General features: G+C 41.0%; 1 protein-coding gene across 2 annotated transcripts in view; it reads right to left on the reverse strand.

Annotated features, from left to right (window-relative positions):
* Positions 1-21,719, reverse strand: part of SHROOM2 (shroom family member 2) — a 127,148-nt gene that overhangs the window by 21,108 nt on the left and 84,321 nt on the right. For both annotated transcript variants that reach the window (XM_075133396.1, XM_075133404.1), the window contains 2 exons: positions 16,073-18,722; positions 14,032-14,135 (listed from right to left, as the gene is read on the reverse strand). In XM_075133396.1, the coding sequence (XP_074989497.1) occupies positions 14,032-14,135; positions 16,073-18,722 (2,754 nt within the window). The remainder of the gene's footprint in view (positions 1-14,031; positions 14,136-16,072; positions 18,723-21,719) is intronic.

A 21,719-nucleotide genomic window follows, 5' to 3' on the forward strand; every position in this document is an offset into this window, starting at 1 on the left:
CAAACCCAAAGCTCCTCCATCCCATGATACAATGCCACAACTATCCCAATGCAAGAGCCTTCCTGATGCAACAGAATCAGGAAAGCTCACACCACGTTCCCCATCCCTGGCCCGCGATGACATTACAGCTTTGACTGTCAAACGGCTTACACCGCTCACTTAACCTGAACTGCAAAGGAAGTAGTCAACGGACTTATGCTGTTGATACAAAGTGGTATTCAGTACGGGTGAGTCTGGTACAGGAGACTAACTAACATGAGCCTTTTCTACTGTACCTGTTTTGGTATTTAAGGTATATAAAGGGAATTAAGTATAGGAGCCTTCACATCTAAATGGTAGGGGGCAGAAAACCAAAATATCCTTCTAACTGAAAAAAGAAGGAATTGTTTCATTACAAAAACCAGCTCTCCACATTTTTGAGAAGCTCTCCTTTAGAAGAGGGCTCAGCTCTCCCAGAGGAGGTCAGTGTGGAAAGACAAGAGGCTGCGTGCTCGTCGGCCAGGTGAGCTCGGGAGGAGCTTGCACCTTCTGTGGCTTTCACCTTCCACATAATGGCCATAGCCACCAAACACACCACCACCCCTTACCACCGTGGGGGTACCTCCATAAGGGCACTAAGTATTTTCTACCCAGGTGCACAAGTACATCTCTCGGTTTCCTTCCGGCTCCGTTAGCTTGGGGCATACATGCTCACGGCTGAAACGTAAAGGCCAAGTAAACACTAAGCCGGGGAAATCAACCAAGCCTCCTCCCCAGTCCAGACACTCTAGCCCCCCCAGCAATAACACAACAGGCTATTCTAACAAACCAGAGACAGGTAACAGTAGTGTAAGCTATTACAGGTAAATTAAACCATGGAGAGATATATATACATACATACACACGCGCGTGTTAATAGGAGCCTGCCAGTGGAGTCGATGAGCAATTACCAAAATGAATCATTATGTATAGATGCCTATCAGAAGGATAACATTTTTAGTTGCCATAAAAAACAACCGCAAACCACTTCCTTTGTTTGCCCCATACTCAGGATTTGACTAAATCTGGACATAGAGGTAGAATGATCTGACTAAATGTCGTATCTCAATAAATGAAAGTCACTTCGATCAACTCAATGTGTCTGATTTTTATCTGTCTGATTTACAGTTTCTTGAGAATGCTTCAGGCCAAGCCAAACAGTGCCACAAGACACTCCAACTTTAAAATCCCAGACTAGATAAGCTTTGCAAAAATGCATTAGCCAACATTTGAAAAATGCATCGTTTGTTAAAGACCTGACCTCTGTGCAAGTTTCGCCATAAAACATAAGCTCTGTTATGTAAGCAACATGTCCTGCACTAACTTATGGACAGAAGAGAGCAAATGGAGTGGCTGTTTCAGATTTAGCTTAAATTCCTTCTCAAACACTACAAGCTACGCTGGAAAAAGGCCTTCATACCTGAGTGAGACTCCTCCATAAGAGTCCTCACCCTACAATAGCAACAACTCCCTCGTAATTAAGGTCAGAGTTTTGCAGTCCCTTTAAACTGATCTAAATGCAGGTATTTTTCCAAAAGAGGCAGTCTCCTTCTTAGTCCACTCTGATTTTGTCTTCCCGCTCTCTCCATTGTATTAGCAGTAGGAACTGAACAACCCCACAGAAAATTTGATCACGGAATGGACCTGGCTCGAAACAGACAAATATATGGCTCAAAGCAATGGCGAAACACAGTCTTTGCTTATACCAGGACTCTGTTTATAGGCAGAGTCCTTGCAGATACACTACTTTTTCAGCTGTGAACTTTCTGTGCTGAAAGACAATGTGTTTTCATTGTGTATTTGCCTGGCACTTGGCACAGTGGGATCCAAAAGCACTTCTCCAATAGTCCGCAAATAAAGAGTAGTTTCTTGTACCTGGTATAGTTCTGCTTGAGACCACAACAGCATGTTACAGAGTTGGAATGGGATGCACAGGGTAAGACTTGGAAATTTAGGAAAAAGTTTGAGGTCTAATACCACATTTTAATCCATATTGATATGGTCAATGCAATGTAATAGATTCAGCTCACACTAAAGTAGTCTCTACAAACAAATCATGCCTTGGTTTCACTGACTAGGGGACCAATTTAGTTACCCAAACGTAGGTGTCTCATACCATTTCAGAAACTTTAAAGATTCAAAGGCATCAGTTCTCCTAAGAGGTGGCAGCTGGAAGCCAAGTGGGATACTCTGGGCTATCTCAGGTCTCACTAGACACCTGTGTTTAGCCAACTGAATCAAGCTCAAGATCTCTATGGATTATAACTTGAGACTCGCATGCAGACGTCTTTCTTCTATTAGGTATCTGAATCCTCATTTGAGTCCCACATGCTTTTTCTTTCAGAGGCTCCGGCACTCCAAAGGTTTTGAAATACTCAAATTGGTTTTACTATTGCAATGCCAAGGAGACACTGACACCAGAACACCACAACGTGGAGTTCCAATACGAGGTCAATTACATTACCAGTGGTCCATTTTTCTGATGAGCACTGTATCTGCTATTACTACTGAGTCAGTACAGCATGCACTATCCACCATATAGTGACACATGAAGCATATTCCAAAGATACCAAATGAGAGCTTGGACTACAAAACTACTTAGAAGTCTTTAAAGATAAATGCATAGAATAAAGGACCCTCCAGAAAACAGATCATTTAATCACCATGATGACTGTACCATAATGGTCACTCCAGGAAGAGGCACAGCACGTAAGTCACTACCAAGAAGTAGAGCTGTTCACTGCCTTGGTCTGAAGACACAGATGATGGCAACTAGCATCCCAGATACACTACTGAAGCAAACGGTCTTAAAACCAACGCATGTGTTAAGATGAAAAGAATAATGAATGCTGAATGATGAGAGAATGCTCGCTCTCTCGCTCAAAAAAAAAAGGAAAGAAAGAAAAGAAAGAGATGCCCTGATACACTTCAGAAGACAACTGAAGGTACAAACCCAGCACGATATTTCACAAAATACATCCCATGGCACATCATTGTTACACTACAACCCATTTATCATGATGTGACTCTTGGTTTTCCAATTCTGTCTTTGAATGCGTGTTAACATTATCTGTGCCTTCATAGCAGCTATCTGTTTAGTCAGTCACACTAAATACAGCTTAGTTGTTGCACCCAATGTGATAAAGCAAAATGTCACTCCAGCTTAGCAACCCTTGCATTATCACCTGGCTTCATCACAGAATGAAATATGATAACAGACACTGCTCGCCAGTCCGTCGATCCCACCAGAATCTCTCTCCAATCCTGCCTGCATGGCAACATACACAGCAATGGGTTTTCATCTCACCTTCTTTCTCTTTCTAAAAACGTTACCTCTCTCCCCGTGAAAATCAGAAATAAATTTAACAGACCCACCCTAATTCTGCAGTAGATAAGCAAAGATATGTTGATGGATGAAATGTAGGCCAGTCAGTCATGGGTAACAGCACAATACATGGGCCCACAGTAAAAATCAAATCCGATTAAAATTAAATTTCTTGTAACAGCATAGGGGCCTTTAGGCAGAAGGGAAGAATCCTGTGGGAAAGGGCCGAGGGAGGGATGTTTTTCTTTCCTTAGTTCAGAAAATAAAAGCCCCTCCTCCATTCTGCTGCACATCAAAAATGAATGATAAAAAAAAAAAATAATTTTTATGGCTGTATTCTTACTTGCTTTATTTATTGCATGCCTGTCCTAGCATACAGGGGATTGCCTGCATGGAATTAAAATGACTTCTGCTCACTTAAGTCAACCAGTTAATATGTTCTGTACTTACACACTGAATTCAATCATCAGAATATCCCAACAGTATAACAAGAGCCATCCATATTACACAAATGGCAACCACTGCAGAGACAAAAAGACAATACTTTCCAACACTGCTAATAAGGAAATCAGAGTCACATTAAAAAAAGCTTGAAGAAAAATGATTGCTTTGTCAATTTATTAAAAAAGAAAACCCTACATTCCAGTTGCCACTCCTTTATTTTATTTTTCTTACATCTAGACTTTTTTCCCTGATATGCTGTTCCTATTTTCTTGTTGCTATTACTATCAAAAACAGCTGCTTGCAGCTGAACAAAAATTTGGTAACAGAACAGAAGCTATAAAATGAAACACTTTGTGAATAATAGCTAGGTCACCTGGGTTTCTCAGGCAGGCACCAATATGAACACGTAGCTCATCTCTAAAGGAAAAAAAAACACCTAAACCAGTTATTTAAATTAATTAGCATGCATATGCACACATTTCAATAGCCATCTTTTCACTCAGAGCCGCACTCACCGCTTGCTTCCAATAGTCACATCCAATTCTCTTACACTCCCAGCTAATATCTCCTGCTGCTGTGGAAAAGGTCTTCGTGCGAGCCTGCACTCACAGTAACAGGCTTGCCAGGAAAATAACAAGATGAAAAGCTCTCGCACCACCCCTAGCCGAGAGGAACCCCGAGCCTGGCACCCCGAGCCACAACAACGGCACTGCAGCCCTTAGTCCAGAAAACAAATATTTTCGAAAGGCACTGCCTTCTAATTCCAGTGTGCATGATGCCAACTGTGAAAACAAAAGCTGCTAAAAACAGCGCGCGTGTGCAAGCATATGCACACAGAGCATCTTAGCTGGAATTAACTCACGTTTTCCCCCTATTCTTCCAACCCATCAGTGAACAGAGCAGTCGATTACGCTAAGCAAAATAAAATTCTGCACCAAGCATTGCATCGTTCCTAATTTGCTACTGTAGCTTCTGCTGATAGGGACAGAAGACGCAGCCTGTACTCAAAGACCTGGAGAACAAAAGAAATACTGTATGAATTAATACTGCAAATTTCTGTTCAGAACTGACAGAAAAAGGTAATTAAGGCGCGCGCCTCTGGCTGTTTCTCTCACGCTTTAACACTAAAGACAAGACAATCTTACCAGGATTTACAGCTGTTTACCCATATTCACTGGATATGTGAGCTTTGCATCCTTGCAAATGTGCCAGCCAGTTTGAAAGCCTCGCAGAACTGAATCTGTCTCAACCTCTGCGTCTCATTTACTGTAACACAGAGGATTTTCAAAGCCATGCCTCACAACAGCTGGCTTGTTTTTGCCTGCTTCCTATGATTGACAAGTTCATACAAGCTCCGTCAACTTTAACCTTGATAAGTGAAGGCTTGGTCTGTATTGTATGTTACATCATTAGAAACTTCTGACCTCAGGGAAAAGATCTCAGAGACTTCAAAGCTTTTCCTTTCCCCCACCCCCACCCCCTGGATTTGGTTATTAAAAAAAGGAAGATTTCAGAAGTCCTTTAATTTTTTAAGGGTTTTTCCTTTCATTTGTGAAAATCATGATCTGCATTTCAGCAGCAACAGTTCCGCAAGTTTTAAATATTTGAAATGATTTTAAAAAGATCAGTGTGTTACTAGGCTCCTTTCTGAACAATGTTCAAATAACCAAGTCTTTAATTTTAGAGAAGAGTCTTCATCAACAGCCCTCCAGCTTGAATTTTTTTGCATGCGTTGTGTGTACAGGCGCTCTCTCTTGCAGGGGATTCTGCAGGGAAAGAACTAAATGCTTTCATGCTGCATGAGCAAATTACCACCCCCACGCTCCGTCTTTAGAAACCAAAGGCATCATGGCCTTCATCAGAGCAAAGCTCAAGCTCCTTTCAATTTTTCTACAACAACACATTAAAGACTTAATAGAGAAACTGTGGATAAGGCTTTAATATGCATTAAAACATGATTTTAAAGATGACCACTTTAAGAGGAAAATGTTATGTAAACTGCATGCAAAATCACATACAGCGGTTAGATATTATGATACAGCACTGATATCCAGTTAATATCCTCCCATAAAATTTTTTTATCCCCCCTAAAATTTTTCTGTCTCCCAAAGCTGTCTATTTGCTTTCAAGAAAGAGAAAGAATGACTTCAAGAAAACGCACCCATTTACATAATACAACACAACTAGTTAACAGACTGTAGCAAGTCTGGTTGGCCCATGCAGAGAAATGGAAGTTATAGATGTCACGTTACTTTTTAGCACAAAACTCTACTCAAATTTACTGGCATAAACAGTCTCCTGTGTGACAGCAAATCATAATCCATGCTGTCTAAGGGCTTATAGCAGAAGGTGAATATTTCACAGGCTAGCTTTTAGTACCAGAACACCATAAAGCCACTCCATATGTTAGAAATATATGAACTGCTGCACTGAGGAGACAAATCAGTCACCTATTTCCAAAGATGCTTTTCATCAAGTAACTTAGGGGAAAATAAAAACTACATCACATCAGCATATGATGCTTTTATGAGTATAACCACTGCAGACTGTATCTTGTATTATCCCTAATCTCCCTACTCAATTGTTATCATTAAAATAGCCACAAGACGACAGCTGGATTTCAAGCGATGCAACGAAAACTTAAGTCTTAAGATAGTTTTCATTCTAATCCTCTTTCCAGGGAAAGCAGTAAAACTAAACCAGAACACAAAAAGGGACTAATGCTTACAAAATTATCTCTGTTTCTCTCTCCACAAACTTTCTTGTGTGCCGTTCCTCTCGCCCGCCCCCAATTTCATTACCTTCAGAACCACGTCAAGGACTTCTCCCAGCTTCTCACGCTTGGTAACACTTACCTTTGGGGGCAGGGGAGGAAACCTTCCGAAAGAAGAAGCTACCCTCCGACACTTCCTTTTATCAGACCACGGTGGCCTCGCATACCTCTAGCTGTCACTGCATGCACAGTGGAGAACAGATGTGCCAGCAGCAATTAAGTGAAAGGAACTTCACTCAGTAATAAGAAGCTGGAAGTAGAAAAAACGGGGGGATGTGAGGTCGGGTAGCTACCCTCAAGTTTAGAAACGGATTCAAAATTCACCTAACAAAGGTAGAGGGAGAAGCCACACTTTCAAGGGTGTGGGGAATGAGCAAATTGGATGGGGGAGAAACAGGGCTGCATGACTGTAACATACTGTAAACCAAGCACAGGTTTTGGAGACAGTCCAGCACCCGTTTAAAGAGATCCGGCAGCTGCTGGTGAGCCAGAGTGGAGCATCACACCAAGCTGCAGGACGTGCACCTGACAGCCGCGGGGCTGAGCAGCGCTAGGAGGGTGAGGAATGGGAAGGCAATGGGAAGAGCCTGCAAGGTTCAGTACTCTCATTCAGCCACAACCAATCCTAGATCCCAAAATAATGCATTTGGGATGCTCCTGAAGAACCACGCATCTCTCAGCTCAAGTAGCCTGCGAGTTTTAAAGAGGACAACAGGAGGAAGAAAAAGGACTACAAGTGCGACAATTTATCATGCAACTCCTGCCTTGATCCTGAGATATGAGAAGAATGTAGTTCAAAACTTTGCTACCCTGCACCAGTGGCCATATGCATTTAGATTAATCATTCTTGAAAGATCAAGAATCCACACTGTGGTATTTAATTTTGAAAAGGGCATTTACATACATGAAAGGAATATTTTTAAAAGGCACAAGCCAGATGGTATAATGCTAAGAGATAACATGCAACAGAAGATACAATATATGAAATATATGAAAATGCATAACACATACCAAAAACACCCAGAAGACCACCCTTTTTACTCCCTTCTCCCTGTCTTCTCCAAAGGCTGGATGAAATTAAGAAGTAATTAAGAAGACATCCACCAGAGAATTAAAGTCCTACCCAAATGAGGAAAACCCAGAACTATTCTAGCAAAACAGATGTATAAACACAATGAGGTTAAAGACAAAAAAAAGACTGATGTACAAATTCTTAAGGTGTTAGAATAAAAAAGGGAAAAAAAAAAAGGCTCTTTTTCAAACCCAGGTATCTGCCAGACAGATTATAGGGCCAAAACTACAATAATAAGACTACGAAGAAAGTAAGGCTGTAGCAGAAAATTGACATGGACTCCCCTTCACATCTCCGTGAGCAAAGAACAGCCTATGCGGGAATTATTCTCAGAGGCTGTCCACCATTAAGTGGGTAGTCATGAGTTACCTGGACTATATGATAATCACCTGAAACTCCTACAGGAAATTGCTGAAACAGTAGCTGTGATGTACAACTAGCCATTCCTCTGATACTTGGGCAACTGCTTGAGCAAAGTGACCCATGCAATGTTTGGGGAGGGAAGGTGTAAGGGTGTTGAAGACAGAGAATGAGAGAAAGAGAGCAAGAGTAAAAAAAATATTCATTACAAATCTGGAGAACTTCACAACCATAAACTTAACATCTAAATTAAGCAAACAGGTAGAAATTATATGACAAGGTTCAGCAGCTGCACTAACTAGCATGTTAAAATGACAAAGAATCATTTGGGGTTGTGCAGAAAAGCCGTGTCTCAGATGCATTACTATTCTTAGAAAGAGTCACTACACATGTGGACAACAGTGATCTGGATGACAAAGACTATTTGGATTTTTAGAAGATTCTAAAAAAAAAAAAAAAATTAACCTCACCAGAGGCTCTTAAAAATTTGACTGCCATGGGACAAAGTCCTCACTTGCACCATCACATGATTAACAGAACTGGTTAGATCTAGATGATTTACAAAAGGGGTGAAAAACAAGGCGGCAAGAGTTGCTGCTGTGAGGAAATTATTCTGAGTAATAAAGACCAAGCCAAAGATTTCCTATCATTGAGCGAATGGGCCATAAAACAACAGATGAAATTCAGATTTAATAAATGCAAAGTAACCCACAGGATAGCTTTTCCTACACCTCAGCAACATATACAATGATATATAACTGAAATTACTGCTACGCAGGAAGGAAAAGCTGAATTCCACAGACTGTTCTATGAACATATCATCTCTGTACTCCATAGCAGTAAAAAAAAAAAAAAAAGAACAAAAAAAGTCAAGATAAAGGAAACATTATGTTACTTTATGAATTCATAGTGCACCCTAATGTTGTTGCAGTTCTCCCACTGCTCCAAAAGGAACATATGAGAACGTGGAAAGACACAGAAGAAGAAAATACGGATGCGCAAAGCCATACAACAGCTTTCACAGAGGAGACACCCCACCTATCCCCTGCAGACGAGGTGCTTTTCCTCACAATGCATCAGCACAAAAAGCTATGGATGTCAAAAGTTGATGCAGGTCCAAAACCAGTTAGATACTTTTCTGAAAGAAAAAATCATCAAGGGCTGCTAACCCCCTTAGGATTGCACCTCTTAGCTGCAGATCAGCAGAGGCTGGGCAAGGATACCCAGCAGCAGGGCTACGCGTTTGCCCTGTTTTTGTTTTCACCAAGCATCTGCTACTGTTCAGTCAGAGAACAGAAACCTGCTTAGGTAGACCTTTGGCCTGCCCTAGCATGACTGTTCCTAAGAATCAACTTCCATCAACTTCTTTCATGTATCAGTGATTCAAGGTTACACTATCTGAAAGCATGATACTTACTTAGCTGTTAACTAGTCAGTCACATACACTACTACACTGGAAAGACATAGCGGTTCATGGCAATGAAACTTGTACTAATTACAAGTATTTACGAAAGGTGGCAGGAGACTCCTAATACACAAACAGGTGCTGCTGGACTCTCTCTCCTTTGTTGCCTCTGCATGCATGGGAAGAGCCACAGAATGTTTGTCCAGTTTCAGACAAAATATTATCTTTGAAACACCCCAAGACTGTATTGCATCATCCATTAGACCATATGATACATAGAATGACATCACTAGCAAAAAAAGTGGTCTGACAGATGCCTTAATAATACGCTTAATAATATGATAAACCATATGATAAAGAAATGCTAATATAAATAGAAAGGGCTTCAGCAGCTCACATTCTTGAAGTCTTTGTCAATAGCTAAGAGCCTGTGAGGATGCATGTTGGCTCTTCGGCACTTTCTCCAGAAGACAAAAAATAGCTGCACACAACTTGCTGGAAAGGGAAAACTGCAATTTATTTTTTATTTTTAACCTCATGCAAAAAGACATTTTCACATGTAAATTCATTATCATTAGATATTCAGATATCTGAAGCATTACTTCAACCAAACTGGTATGTTCTGGATGCATGAAAAGCATGTTTTCTTCTCCCTTTAATTGAATAATTAATCTCCCTCAAAAAAGAGCACTTAAACCTTTGTAACAGTCCTTATTAGACTTAAATTGATTTTAAAAAGAGGACACTTCACTTTATAAGCTCTTGAATAAAGTGAATGTAGAAATTGTTAGTACACTGCACAATAGATAAAAAAGTAATCGTATGTATTTTATAATTTATTTCCTACAAAATACTACTTGTCAAGTCATTCTATACTTAGCAAACTGATAGGAAATATTTCTTTCCTTTAGAAGAATTTACGTGAAAAATGACAACAGCTGTAGGTGAAGTGTAGAACAGAGAACTTGGACCTCTTCTGCACCATAAAATATTGAACCTTGATAATACATGCATGAAATGTTTGCCGAAGTCATTTTTCACTGATTTGTAAGGAAGCAATTGCCCAGGATTATACCATTTCTTCCTCAAGAGGAAAAGGGAGGAAGGTGAAAACATTCTGCCTGTATAGTTCTGGTTAGAACATTAAACTTGGGCATTTAGGTCAACTTAGGCATCAAGAATGACTTTTACTTTGTTTTTGTATGGTAAAGGCTGTTCCTTTGTCTTCAAGAGCTGAGATACGAGCAACTAGTAAGGCATGAAAGGTCTAAAAGAAACATCTTACAGTGTTTAATTAGAGTTGAGTCATGCTGTGGTCCCATACTTGACATGCACATGCTCTTGTACTTGACACCTATTAAATGTTGAAAGATTTTCTGCAACCTGTGATTCCATAAATCCTTCTTCACTTTTTGAAATTATGTAATTTTCATAGACATTGCAGAAACAAATTAATAGAGATACAAGTCAAATGTTCTTAGAAAGTAAATAAGAGCAATGGCTGTGAACATCGCTAGTAGATGGCAATCTTAAGAATTAGATCATAAAGCACTGTTCTTTGGATGCAGATTGACTTTTATGTGTGCCGTGTCATCCTGCAGGAAGCCACAGACTACAGGCCAGAGCACACATTTCCATCTTTAGCCTTCTGAAGGGCTATGTCGGTTTAGAAATTGTGGAGACATCTATAGGGAAGTTGTTTATAAAACCAGCATCCGTCATTCGACAAATACAGAAAGAGAGACCTGTTTAAAGAAGGACAGACTTTACATCTGTAAAAAGCTAAGCTTTTTTAACTAATTTGGAATAAAAGAGTAGCATAATTAAAAACAAAAAAGTATCAGCTGTTGTTTTACAGATCATCAGACTCATGTAACACTTTTAAAGCAGTCTTAAAGTTAAAAACATATTTAGAATTGCATCAAGCCTCAGTATAAAAATATTCAGCTCATGTCAGATGACTATTTGCATGCCTGTAAGTTCTTAACAAGAGTGGTTTGGTTCTTGCATGAGAGATAATAATGGCTACTATGGACCACTGCTTTCTCTTCCTATAAAAATAATACTCCAAGCTATTAAATACTCCAATTTGGAAGAACATGTTGCAGCTTTTCTAAAAAGGGAGATGAAACAACCTGAATTCATTGGAAGCACGCAGTAATCTCAGAGGGGAAAAATACAGCCCAAAGATGAAAGGAGTTCACAAATTACCTTAATCAACTTTAAAAAGAACCCCAACTTTCAGAAGTAATGTCAATTTAGGTTTTGCAATTGTGTGCTAAAAAAGAGCACCAAAAAAAAATACTGTAGCAAAATGAACCAGCAGCAAGAAGCCCAGGAGAAAAAAAAATTGCTTATGAAGCACCTTTTTTTTTTTTTTCATTTTTAACCATTTGCTGTTATTACACTCCAACCCTTTTTCATTCTAGATTCAGTGCATTAAAGAGAATCATATTTCTCCTGAAAATAATCAGGGAAACTGTAACAGTAAACATTCAAAGTTTATTTAAAACTCAAATTATTCATTTTTTTTGCAAAACAACTGGAGGGGAGGGAGGCCAGAGGCACCCTGTAGCGTTGGACAGTCTCTAACCCAGAGAAGGCACCCGTGGACTCCACAGCTGGCTCTCAGCTTGGGTCCCTGCACATCTAACCCACACAAATGCTTCAGGGCTGCTCCTGTGTCCAGCAAGGTCACGCTGGCTTTGGTAGCACAAAGGCAACTGTAGCACACAGGCCTCAGTAGCACAAAATAAGGGCCATCAGCAATATAATCCAAACCCAGATTTTCAAAGAAAATACTAAATGTGACCACAAGGAAGACCTTAGATTTGGTTAATATTCACATTCTAGAATATACCACGGATTAGGTAGATTTGCTAGCCATTTCCACATTGCCAGCTTTTAAAAGTAGGAAACTAAATGCCTTTAGGGTAGCTCAAAAATCATAAAATCAATTCATGTCATGATGAGTCCAGTTCCTTTCGAGCACAGGAACGCCTTGTTAAAAAAAGAGCAGATGGAAATACATATTCTTTCCCATAGGACAGCCATTCATCATCATGCAGTGGTAGTTCACAACACAGAAATTAAATGCCTAAATGACAGATTTTATTTATTTAGTTTTTTGAATACGGAAGACATACAAGCCCTCTGCATAACACAAGTGCTAAGGGAAAGACTGCGAAAGAGACCATTTTACAAAACTTCCTGTAATGCAGTGAAATGGCCAAATACTACATCTGAAATAGTATGTCAAAATAGGCTTCGGCTTAAAAAAAAAAAAAAGTTATTGCAGCTGGTGCCCAGTCATGTGATTTTCATGGATTCCATGATTATAAAGCAAGAATTGTGCTGCACAAACACTGCTAAAATGCTGGCGTAGGAGTATTATTCACATGCTTTTCTGACTAGGGTTCAGCACTGGTGGATGGAAATCATTTTACTTGTCCAGAGATGCTGTCTGCCTACAGAAGTACGTCTGCCGCCGGCTGATTGTGCTGCCGCCTCCCCCTCTCCCTCCCCTCCAGCCCAATCTCCCCTCCATGGCGCGTGCGCACACGGGTGCACACATTCACGCCCTCATGGGCTATTCATTTTGAAATCACTACGGTAAGTACAAAGGGCTACAAAGAATTAGAAAAATAGCAGATGGTCTCTTCAGCGGGGCCATAAGCAATGCAAAATACAACTGTATAAAACCACAAATAAATACTAATTTTTTACAAGCTTTTATGGCACGATTAGAGTACGTGTTTGCTACAGTTCATAATTTTCTCTCCTCTTGAAAGATTAATACCACTTACAGAACTGAGGAAAGCCCGTAGAAATTATTTTTCCTATACATGTTTCTTCTGTTACGAAAACAGGAGCTATCAAAGCTGGCAATAGCAGCGTGCGCACAACCTCAGTTCAGCTGCCATACGCCACTTAAGCAGCCGCAGTATCAGCAATCATTGAAATCACGGCTTACATTACAACAGGTCCGGCAAACTGCAGGCCAGGAGGAGGGCACCCCCCTGCGTGCTAGACATTTACGGACTTGAACTGCATTGTGCATACAGTCATGCATTTGAAAGGAGTCTGAAAATATTGTACAATTTAATTAAAACATGAATTAACAGAGAAAAGTGGAGCTGATCAAATGGGAAAACAACTTTTGGTGGCTTCTGTTCATATATGGCATTCTGTAAAGGCACAAGTAAAGAAAGTCCAATTTACAGCACTACTGTGTTCCAGTAGCATGCTGTCTTTGCCAAGGATAATACTGGAAACTCTTTTGGGAAACCTCAAGCATTCCCCCCCCCCGCCAAAAACCTGTAACTGATAAATATGAAAAATATCTGAATCATTTCATGCACACTAATAAGAATCATCTGGCTCCGAACAAACTGTAATACACTCAACACTTGACAATTTCTTCAAGCTCACCCTAGAGTCCCCATAAATTTCAGTCCCAACATTAATTCTACCATGCACGTTGAAGTACGTGGGGAGAAGGAGGGAAACAAGGGAAAAAGGCATTGCAAAAACTCTGAAATCATCACAGCAAAACTTCCACTTTGGGTCAGGAAAAGATCAGATCAGAGCTGTCGTAAGAAATCTCTTAAAGCCAGAAATTAAGAAATACTTACCTTACAGTGCAGTTCCTTTCATCCAGATTGTTAACTTTAGAGAAAATACGCTCCCCATCTTCCTTTAAATCCTCTGCTTGCCTCCTTACTTCAACTGAGACTTCCTAAAAGTGGTTTATAGCACAAGTAAGACACCAAGTCATCATGTTTCAGACTCCTGAAAAATCTATGATTATGGAACCTCTTATTTGTGGGTTTGCTCTGTTTGAATATACATGAAGTCAACAGCATAGCACGTCTTAAGCTTGTTTAGTTTTAAGTGGTACAGTATGCTATGTGACCTCTTGTGCAGCACTACCGACCTGGCTGTGCTCGAGTTACTGTTCTACTTTGCCGATCTACAGAAGAGCTTAACATTTATATAAACCTTCACAACTTCCATTTGGCAAAGGCAAAAAAAAAAAAGCAGCAAAGAAGTTACAGAAGAGTTGCTCACAGTTTAGAAGAGGCAAGTACACACCAGCTTTTGAATCCCTGAGCGCGTACTTTAGTTTCTCGGTAAAACACACATCATCACTGTTCCAGAATTTTATTATCTCACTATCTTCAAACAACCACACCCAAAGCATAGCTTTGCATTACAAACACTGAACCTACAGGAAATTTAATTGCGCATTAGCGCTGGAATCATGCGAAACAACATCTTTATTTACTTCAGCCTGTTGTAAGCATCTTATCACCATATTTTCCAGGTGCCTAAACAGGTGTCTGCTTTTTGCCCCAGGAGGCCTATACTGAACTTAAAGGCACTGACTAATAAACCAGAAATGCATACATGGAATAGATTATATGATGATATTTCTGCTGGGTAGGCAATTATTTAATAATTTAGTTAATTTAATTTTCAAAATAACTTCCAGGTGAATATTTCCAGTGCTTGGAATCTGAATCTCTACCCTAGTAAATTATCCGCATAGTTAAGTATGCACGTAGAGTTCAAAAATAACTTTTGCAAAACTTAAAGACACAAAAAACTTGAAGAAAAAGAGTCCACACCTTTTAGAGATCAACGTATTTTGTTTCTTCTTGAGCTATTCTCATTCTGCTCCCTGTATATACACACACAGAGCTGCTGTGTAGATGTGTATGTATGTATGCAATGTTTTTACCAAGAGGGAAAAAAAAAGGAAAAAATAATATATGACTACATTCTTTTCTGGCATAAGGTGAGGTGCACCACAGATTGAATACACTATGATTCCCTTATACGTATCAGGCAATCTTGCAGCAGCTTGAACAACATCTTTTAAACAGAGAACTTAAGAGACTCGGTTTCTCTGTTTACTTCCCCTGCCACCTGCCAACCATTCCCTGCTCAGTTAAAAATTAACTTAATATTTACTTGCAAGTTGAACAGACATTTGGCATCTCTCTAAGGAATAAATTTATACATCTTAAATCAAGCAAACTGACATAAAATAAAACACTGAGCAGTTTCATTTGTTGCTGTAGTGTAGCTTTAACATTAACAGGCATATTTTTAGTCTCTAAACATTATTAGGTAGTTTTGTCCTATGTAGATTTTGCATCAAGCAAGTTTAGAAGAAAACCGGAAATCCATGGAAAATGATTAGACATTAACAAAATTGGACAAAAGTAGATATTATTTCCCCTTGGAACATTTTTCTTCATAGTTTCAGAGAACTGAAAGCCTTAAAATGGGGAAGGCAGCCACACCAATGAAGAAATAACTCCGGGTGAGGATTGCTTTGATCCTCCGATACCTCTAATGTAAAAAAAGAGGATATTATCAAATTAAAAGGTTGTTTTCTTCCATCTGGCTACAACACACAAGAGATTTCTTGATCCAATTGCTCTTTGCTACACTCAATTCCTGTGCAATACAAACCTTGATCTTCTTCATTTTACTTATGAGAGTGACCTATAACAATTATTGCCTTACTGACAAAAGGCAAACACCATACTACATTGTATTCCTAAACTGGAAATATTCATAAAAATGGTCTCTTTCCCTCTCCACCACTCTCCTGCCCAGCCCCGCCTCGGGCAATTTAAAGAATAATGCAAAAGACACTTGTACCTGTTTGTAGAAATCAGTAGAAGGGGATGATCTAGACCTCTCATGAGTGTACTGGGGTTTCTCATGTGGTTCGTGGCCTGCATCAAGGATATTATCGGCCGAATGGTACCTTCCTGAGCTCCTCGGCTCTACTGGCTTCCGCTGCTCCTTCCACGACGCCTGATACTCTGCAAAGGTTCCCAGGCGCTGCGGCTGTTCAGCTTTCACAATCCTATCAGCAGCCTTATTGCTGGTACCATGGTGGATGTTATCTTTTGAAGCATGTGCAGTTTCAAGTCCAACAGAGGCTGCCCGACCTCTTCTCTCATACCATGACTCCTCTCCCTGTTGTCCACCGTGAGCTTTCCTATCTGGCCTCTCAGGCTGTCCCTCAGCTAGACCGTGAGGAGCTGGTTTCTGTGCCAACTTCCTATATGCAGGCTTACTCGTTTCTTCAAAAAATTTCCATCTGTCTGCAAATGATCCCAGGGCTTCTTCAGATGTATTTGGACGGCAATGAGCACGGCACTCATCCTCTAACATCCCCACCTCATTCATCTTCTCCGGTTCAGAGTAAGACTTCAGTTTTTGCTCTGTTGTGAACCTCTTCCTGGCTCCGATGCGAGAAACGTGATGAGTGCCACTCCCTGTAGGGTTCGGTTTAGCTTGTGTAGCCTCGAGGAATCCAGACACATCTTCAGAAACCAAAGCCAGTAACGAAGAGTTGTAACTACCAGTTTTCCGCTCGGGTGACCTGGGGAGATACTCAGCGGGGCTGGGCTCCAAGTCCCGCCGTTTGAAGGACGTCGCCCTCAGAACCCTGGCCTGCGCTTCCTTGAGGTGATCTTTATAGGTGCTGGTAAAGTTCGTGTCTGGGGAGGCGGTGACATTTTCTGCTGAATCTGGCTTCCAGGTCTCATTGCACTCCTCCGTTTCAGATGAACCTACTAACGTAGCAGTGCTTCTACTTTTCTGCAGCTTCGCTCTTCTCATTTGGATCTCATTTCTCAGAGTTGTTGCAAAACGATCGCTCCTTCGTGCCTGTTTAGACAAGTGAGTGTCAAATGGGGCCTGTCGCTCTGTTACTGCTTCTGGGCTGTTGTCAGACTGCTTTTTCCCTTCCTGAGCTAAAGAGTGCAACATTGGGGTCTTCTGAGGAGAAATCTTGCTACTCTCATCTTTCCCCCACCTAAAATCTTTCTGAGCAGATCTGTTTTCAGTGGTAAGGACACAGCCCTTTACATACCCCTGTTGACCATACCTAGTTTCACTTTCCTCAGAGCTGCTCTCAAAGTTTTTCTTTTGTCCAGACTTTTCAGTATGACTGGGTTTTTTAGCTGCTTCTACTACAGCACACCTAGCATCCCCCTCTCTGTCCACTGGGAAATGACTACTGTTCTCACACCCTTGCAGTGAAGATTCAACAGATTGTTGAGGTAGATAGTATTTTGGTTTTTGGACCATTGTGACAACTGCAGGATTTTCGTGAGGTCCGAGCGATGCATCAGTCCCCACTGCAGGTTTCCAGCTGTCGTCCTTGAGTTGTAGTGGCTTTGAGATTCCCTGAGCAGGCTGTTTTGCTGTCACGCAATAATAGCGACTCTGTCCAGTGTTGTCCACCTTCTGTTCAGCAGCACTGTTCGAAGAAGAGGAAGTGTTGAGCAGACTGGCTTGGTCTGGACCGTAGCCATGAAAATGATCTGTAGGTAACTCCTGAATGCCACTACAGGACAGATAATGTTGCTGATCTTTAGGCGGAGCTAAGATTCTTGCATTGTGAAAAAAAGTGCTTTCATCACTGTACTGGTGCTGGTGGTGGTAACTGTAAGTAGGCTGTGCAAACCGAACATCAGTGCTGGACAAGGACGACTGCAGTTTGTTCACAGTTCCTGCATTACTATTGTACCTTTCTCCAGCCGAAGAAAAAGTGTGTTCTGAACTGAGATCAGATTTATAATTTGAGCTGCTGACCCTCCTGTCACCCGCTCTGGAGGGCCGCCGCTGCTGCTCTACAGTTTCCAAGTTCCAGTCACTCCTGGGCTGAGACCGGTTCAGGGCTGTAAAGTGCTGCGTGCTGGCACCCTCTGAGTACACAGGGCCATGGGCTTTCTCATGGCCTTTGGTAGCAGCAAAGCTGTCACTACGAAGAGGTGGAGGTGGGGGGGGAGGAGATGAAGACTTCTTCTTATCAGGAACATACCAGACAGGTCCAAAACTGGATCTTCCAGAGCTAGTGAGCTTGCCATCGGGGTGTTCCTCTATTCTAGGACTTTTGTTGTTCTCGTATTGGATGGGAGCTGGCAAATACCCAGGTTTGTCCTCTATTCCACTGTTGTCATTCAAGAACTGGCCAGGCTTGTTTCCATGCTTAGCAGTCTCCCAGTGGCCTACTTTGTATAGCATGTTCTCTGTTGAAGAAGTGTCTGCATTGGATAGAGTGTGGTCAGGGGTGCTAGAACTCGTGGAGAAAGACCCGTAGGCTGAATCCCGCTTACTTTGGCTCCCTAGATGATCAATGCTACTATTAGACCTTGCAGAAGAAAGTCTTCCATACTGGGTTACTTGTGGAGTGTGGTCCCAGCTGTCCATACTTCCCAAAGAGCTGAACTGATCAGAAGTGCGATGTAGACTTGACTGATCCCATGAGTTTGACAGGTCATGAGAAGAACAACTATAGTAGGAAACAAACAAAAAGCCTCAGCATAAATATACCAGTCAAAAAATGACACAACATAATTACAAATATATAGCCACCAATTTTACTAACATCGGTTAAGATCCATCTGCATTGCAGTTACTCAAAACAAACAATCTAATAAAACTGGAAGTTTGAACACAAAGTCAAGGCTTTATCTTTATACTCTGCCACTGATTCAAAGCTTGAAACCCTAATAACTAACTCAACTTCCCTTTGTAAGCTTACCAATAAGCAATACACATTTATCTGCTTGAAGGCTCCCCTCTCCCTCTGCAAATTGTTGCTTTTGCTGACTTTACTTTTAGACAAATTAGTTTGAGCTCCATTAGCTCCCTCTTTCCCAGGGCAAACACCAACTTATTTTTCAGCTTATTTCCAGGCACCCCGATTCTTCCAGCTATTAAACTCCTGTACTTCCGTGTTCATCTTTGGTAACCTCACTCTAAACTTCTTCAGCCCATAAAGTTATTCCCTCGTCCTGCTTATCCAAATCCATTCATTTAATATTTTCATTTCTAAATGGAGGTTCACTAAAACATTTGCCTCAAATGCCACCATTTTAGTTCTGAGCCTCCACATGCACCTTGCCAATGTGGTTTCAAACCACTCAGGTTGACACCCTTACAACAATGTAATTCAACTCCACCCACTTCCACAGTACTGACAGGAAAATGTCAGGAGGAGATGCCAGAGCAACGTAAGCTCTCCATGGCCAAAACTGAACTTCTGACCTTCCTTCAGGAATCCTTACAGCCACCAGTACGTCTCTGCCACTCTTTCCTCTATAGAAACGTCATCTTTGCCACTGTACTTTCTCTGGATCATTTGCCTAGGACACTATTTCAAAATCTTGCTGCTTCTGTTGTTTTCCTATCCAATCAGTTTTGTTCTGTTTTCTTTCTTTTATATCTTTCACAGTACCCACCTCCTGTCAATCCAACACACTGATGCTGAGACGATAGTCTTTCCAATTATTCTCATCACATCTCCCTGTTTGAACTTCACTGGCAGCCCCTCCTGCTTTTATATACCAAATTCAAATTCTTGTCCTTGCATGCAAAGCCCCTTGGTAGAAATCCCAGAATTATTCCCCTTCCCTGTAGCTATAATTATATGAAGCATCTATCAAATCTTGTGTAGTAAAGAAACCTGTGAAAGCTAGCAATGAAATTAGATTAGTCCACATAAAAAATACAAAGAGTGATATAGATCTTTTTTTCTGCCAAAAATATTGCAAAGGTCAACTAAACAGTTCTTTGGAATTCAGTATTAACATGAAAATTGCTCTTCCCCCCCCCCCATTACTACAGTCTTTGTAACTTTTTTTATAAGACATGATAAAAAGCAATTTATGTGAAATAAGAGAAGGTATACTTTGTGCTTATTTTCTAAAAGCATTTCATTAACAAGATACACTAGCATTGGCCTCACCTTGTGGGTATTCTATTCCTTCATTCTTTTATTTTCAGCACTTTAAAACATCTTGCCGAACACTTAAAAAGGTCTTAATTGTCGTCTTAGGCAGATACTGTGGTTCATGTAAAAAGTGTCTTGGTCATTATTTGGATCTCCTTTGTTAATGAAGAATGTAAGCAAGATATTGCTATGAATTGCTGATACCTTCCCCCTCTTCAGCGTTAAGGAGATACTTGGCATTGATTAAAAGAAAGATGACACTTGTGAAGGAAAGCCTCAATTTACAATTTACAAGTCTCATGTAGATCTGCTGGTATCAAATGTGAAGCAGAGATCATCAGCATAAGAGGTCAAAGCCCTGCTAGAAAACGCCTAATGGAAACCCAGCAGATGCAGCAAAAGCTCCAAAGAAAGGACAGGAAAGTTTCTGATGGTGTATTACTGCAAAGCAGTGTGGTCCTGTGGTCCTTAACTGCAGGGCAATCCTCCCACGAACCCTGACATGGAAAAGAGTCCAAAAGCCATTTCTCTGCCCGAGCCTGACATCCCAGGATATCCTTCTCTCAGTAGCTTTTTTTAGAGTGGATTCACAAAAGCACCTACACTGCTGGTTGAAGTCTGGTAGATAAAGTCCAGGAATAACCTACAAACACCATCCTTGGCCACTCTGGCCAATAAGCAACTCCCACCCCCCAAACCCTGGGGCATGAGTTTCTGCTTCTAGGTCCTCCCAGAAATGACATAATCTCAGCAATCAGACCACATTCAGACCGCATGGGATTACAGACCAGATGTACCTGACCCTAACTGCATGAAAAACTCAGTTTAAGCAGACTTCTCAAAGCATATTTGCCTCACACACACACCTGTAAGGCCAGAACGAAGTAGAAGAGGTTGTTGGTTTCAACTGCACACCCAGGGGCATGAAAAAAAAAATATTGTAAGGTCCTCTATTTTAGTATATCCTACTGGAAGAAAATGCAGGGTCTAAACTTCCAGCAACTTAAAATAGTTCATATCCACACCTCCCAGAAAAGTGGACTCAGCCTTAGTCTAAGACGGGCTAGGAAAAAAGTCAGCATCCATGTTGTTAAGGTATGACTTCTGTGAAAAAGACAGCAGAAGACTCATAGAGGGAAATTAAGGCACCAAAAGCTTACAAGGTTTAACTCTCTAGCCTTGCCTGAGAGGCACCTAGACCTGGCCTAGTGGTCCCACGATAGCTCACAGTTTTTGAATGAAAATCACACGATAAAAAATACACATATAGTGGCAGATGTGGAGAGCTCGGCTCCAGAACTACCCTCTCTCCTATCTACACTGGTATGATCTCTTCTGGTCTGTCTGTCTTCCTCTAGCTTCATGCACCTTCTCAAAGGTCCAAATTCAGTAGGCTGGCAAAAAACTCCCACCAAAACCAACCAAAAAAACCCCCCAAAACCAAATCAAATCAAATTACCCACAGCTTAATCTAGCACCTACCTAGGTAGTAAGGACAATTTTCAGAGGGTTGTTTTGTCCAGCTGTGCGCCACCCCCCCAACACCCAAAATCC

The sequence above is a fragment of the Calonectris borealis genome, chromosome 1 (genome assembly GCF_964195595.1).
Source record: "Calonectris borealis chromosome 1, bCalBor7.hap1.2, whole genome shotgun sequence".
Classification (NCBI taxonomy): domain Eukaryota; kingdom Metazoa; phylum Chordata; class Aves; order Procellariiformes; family Procellariidae; genus Calonectris; species Calonectris borealis.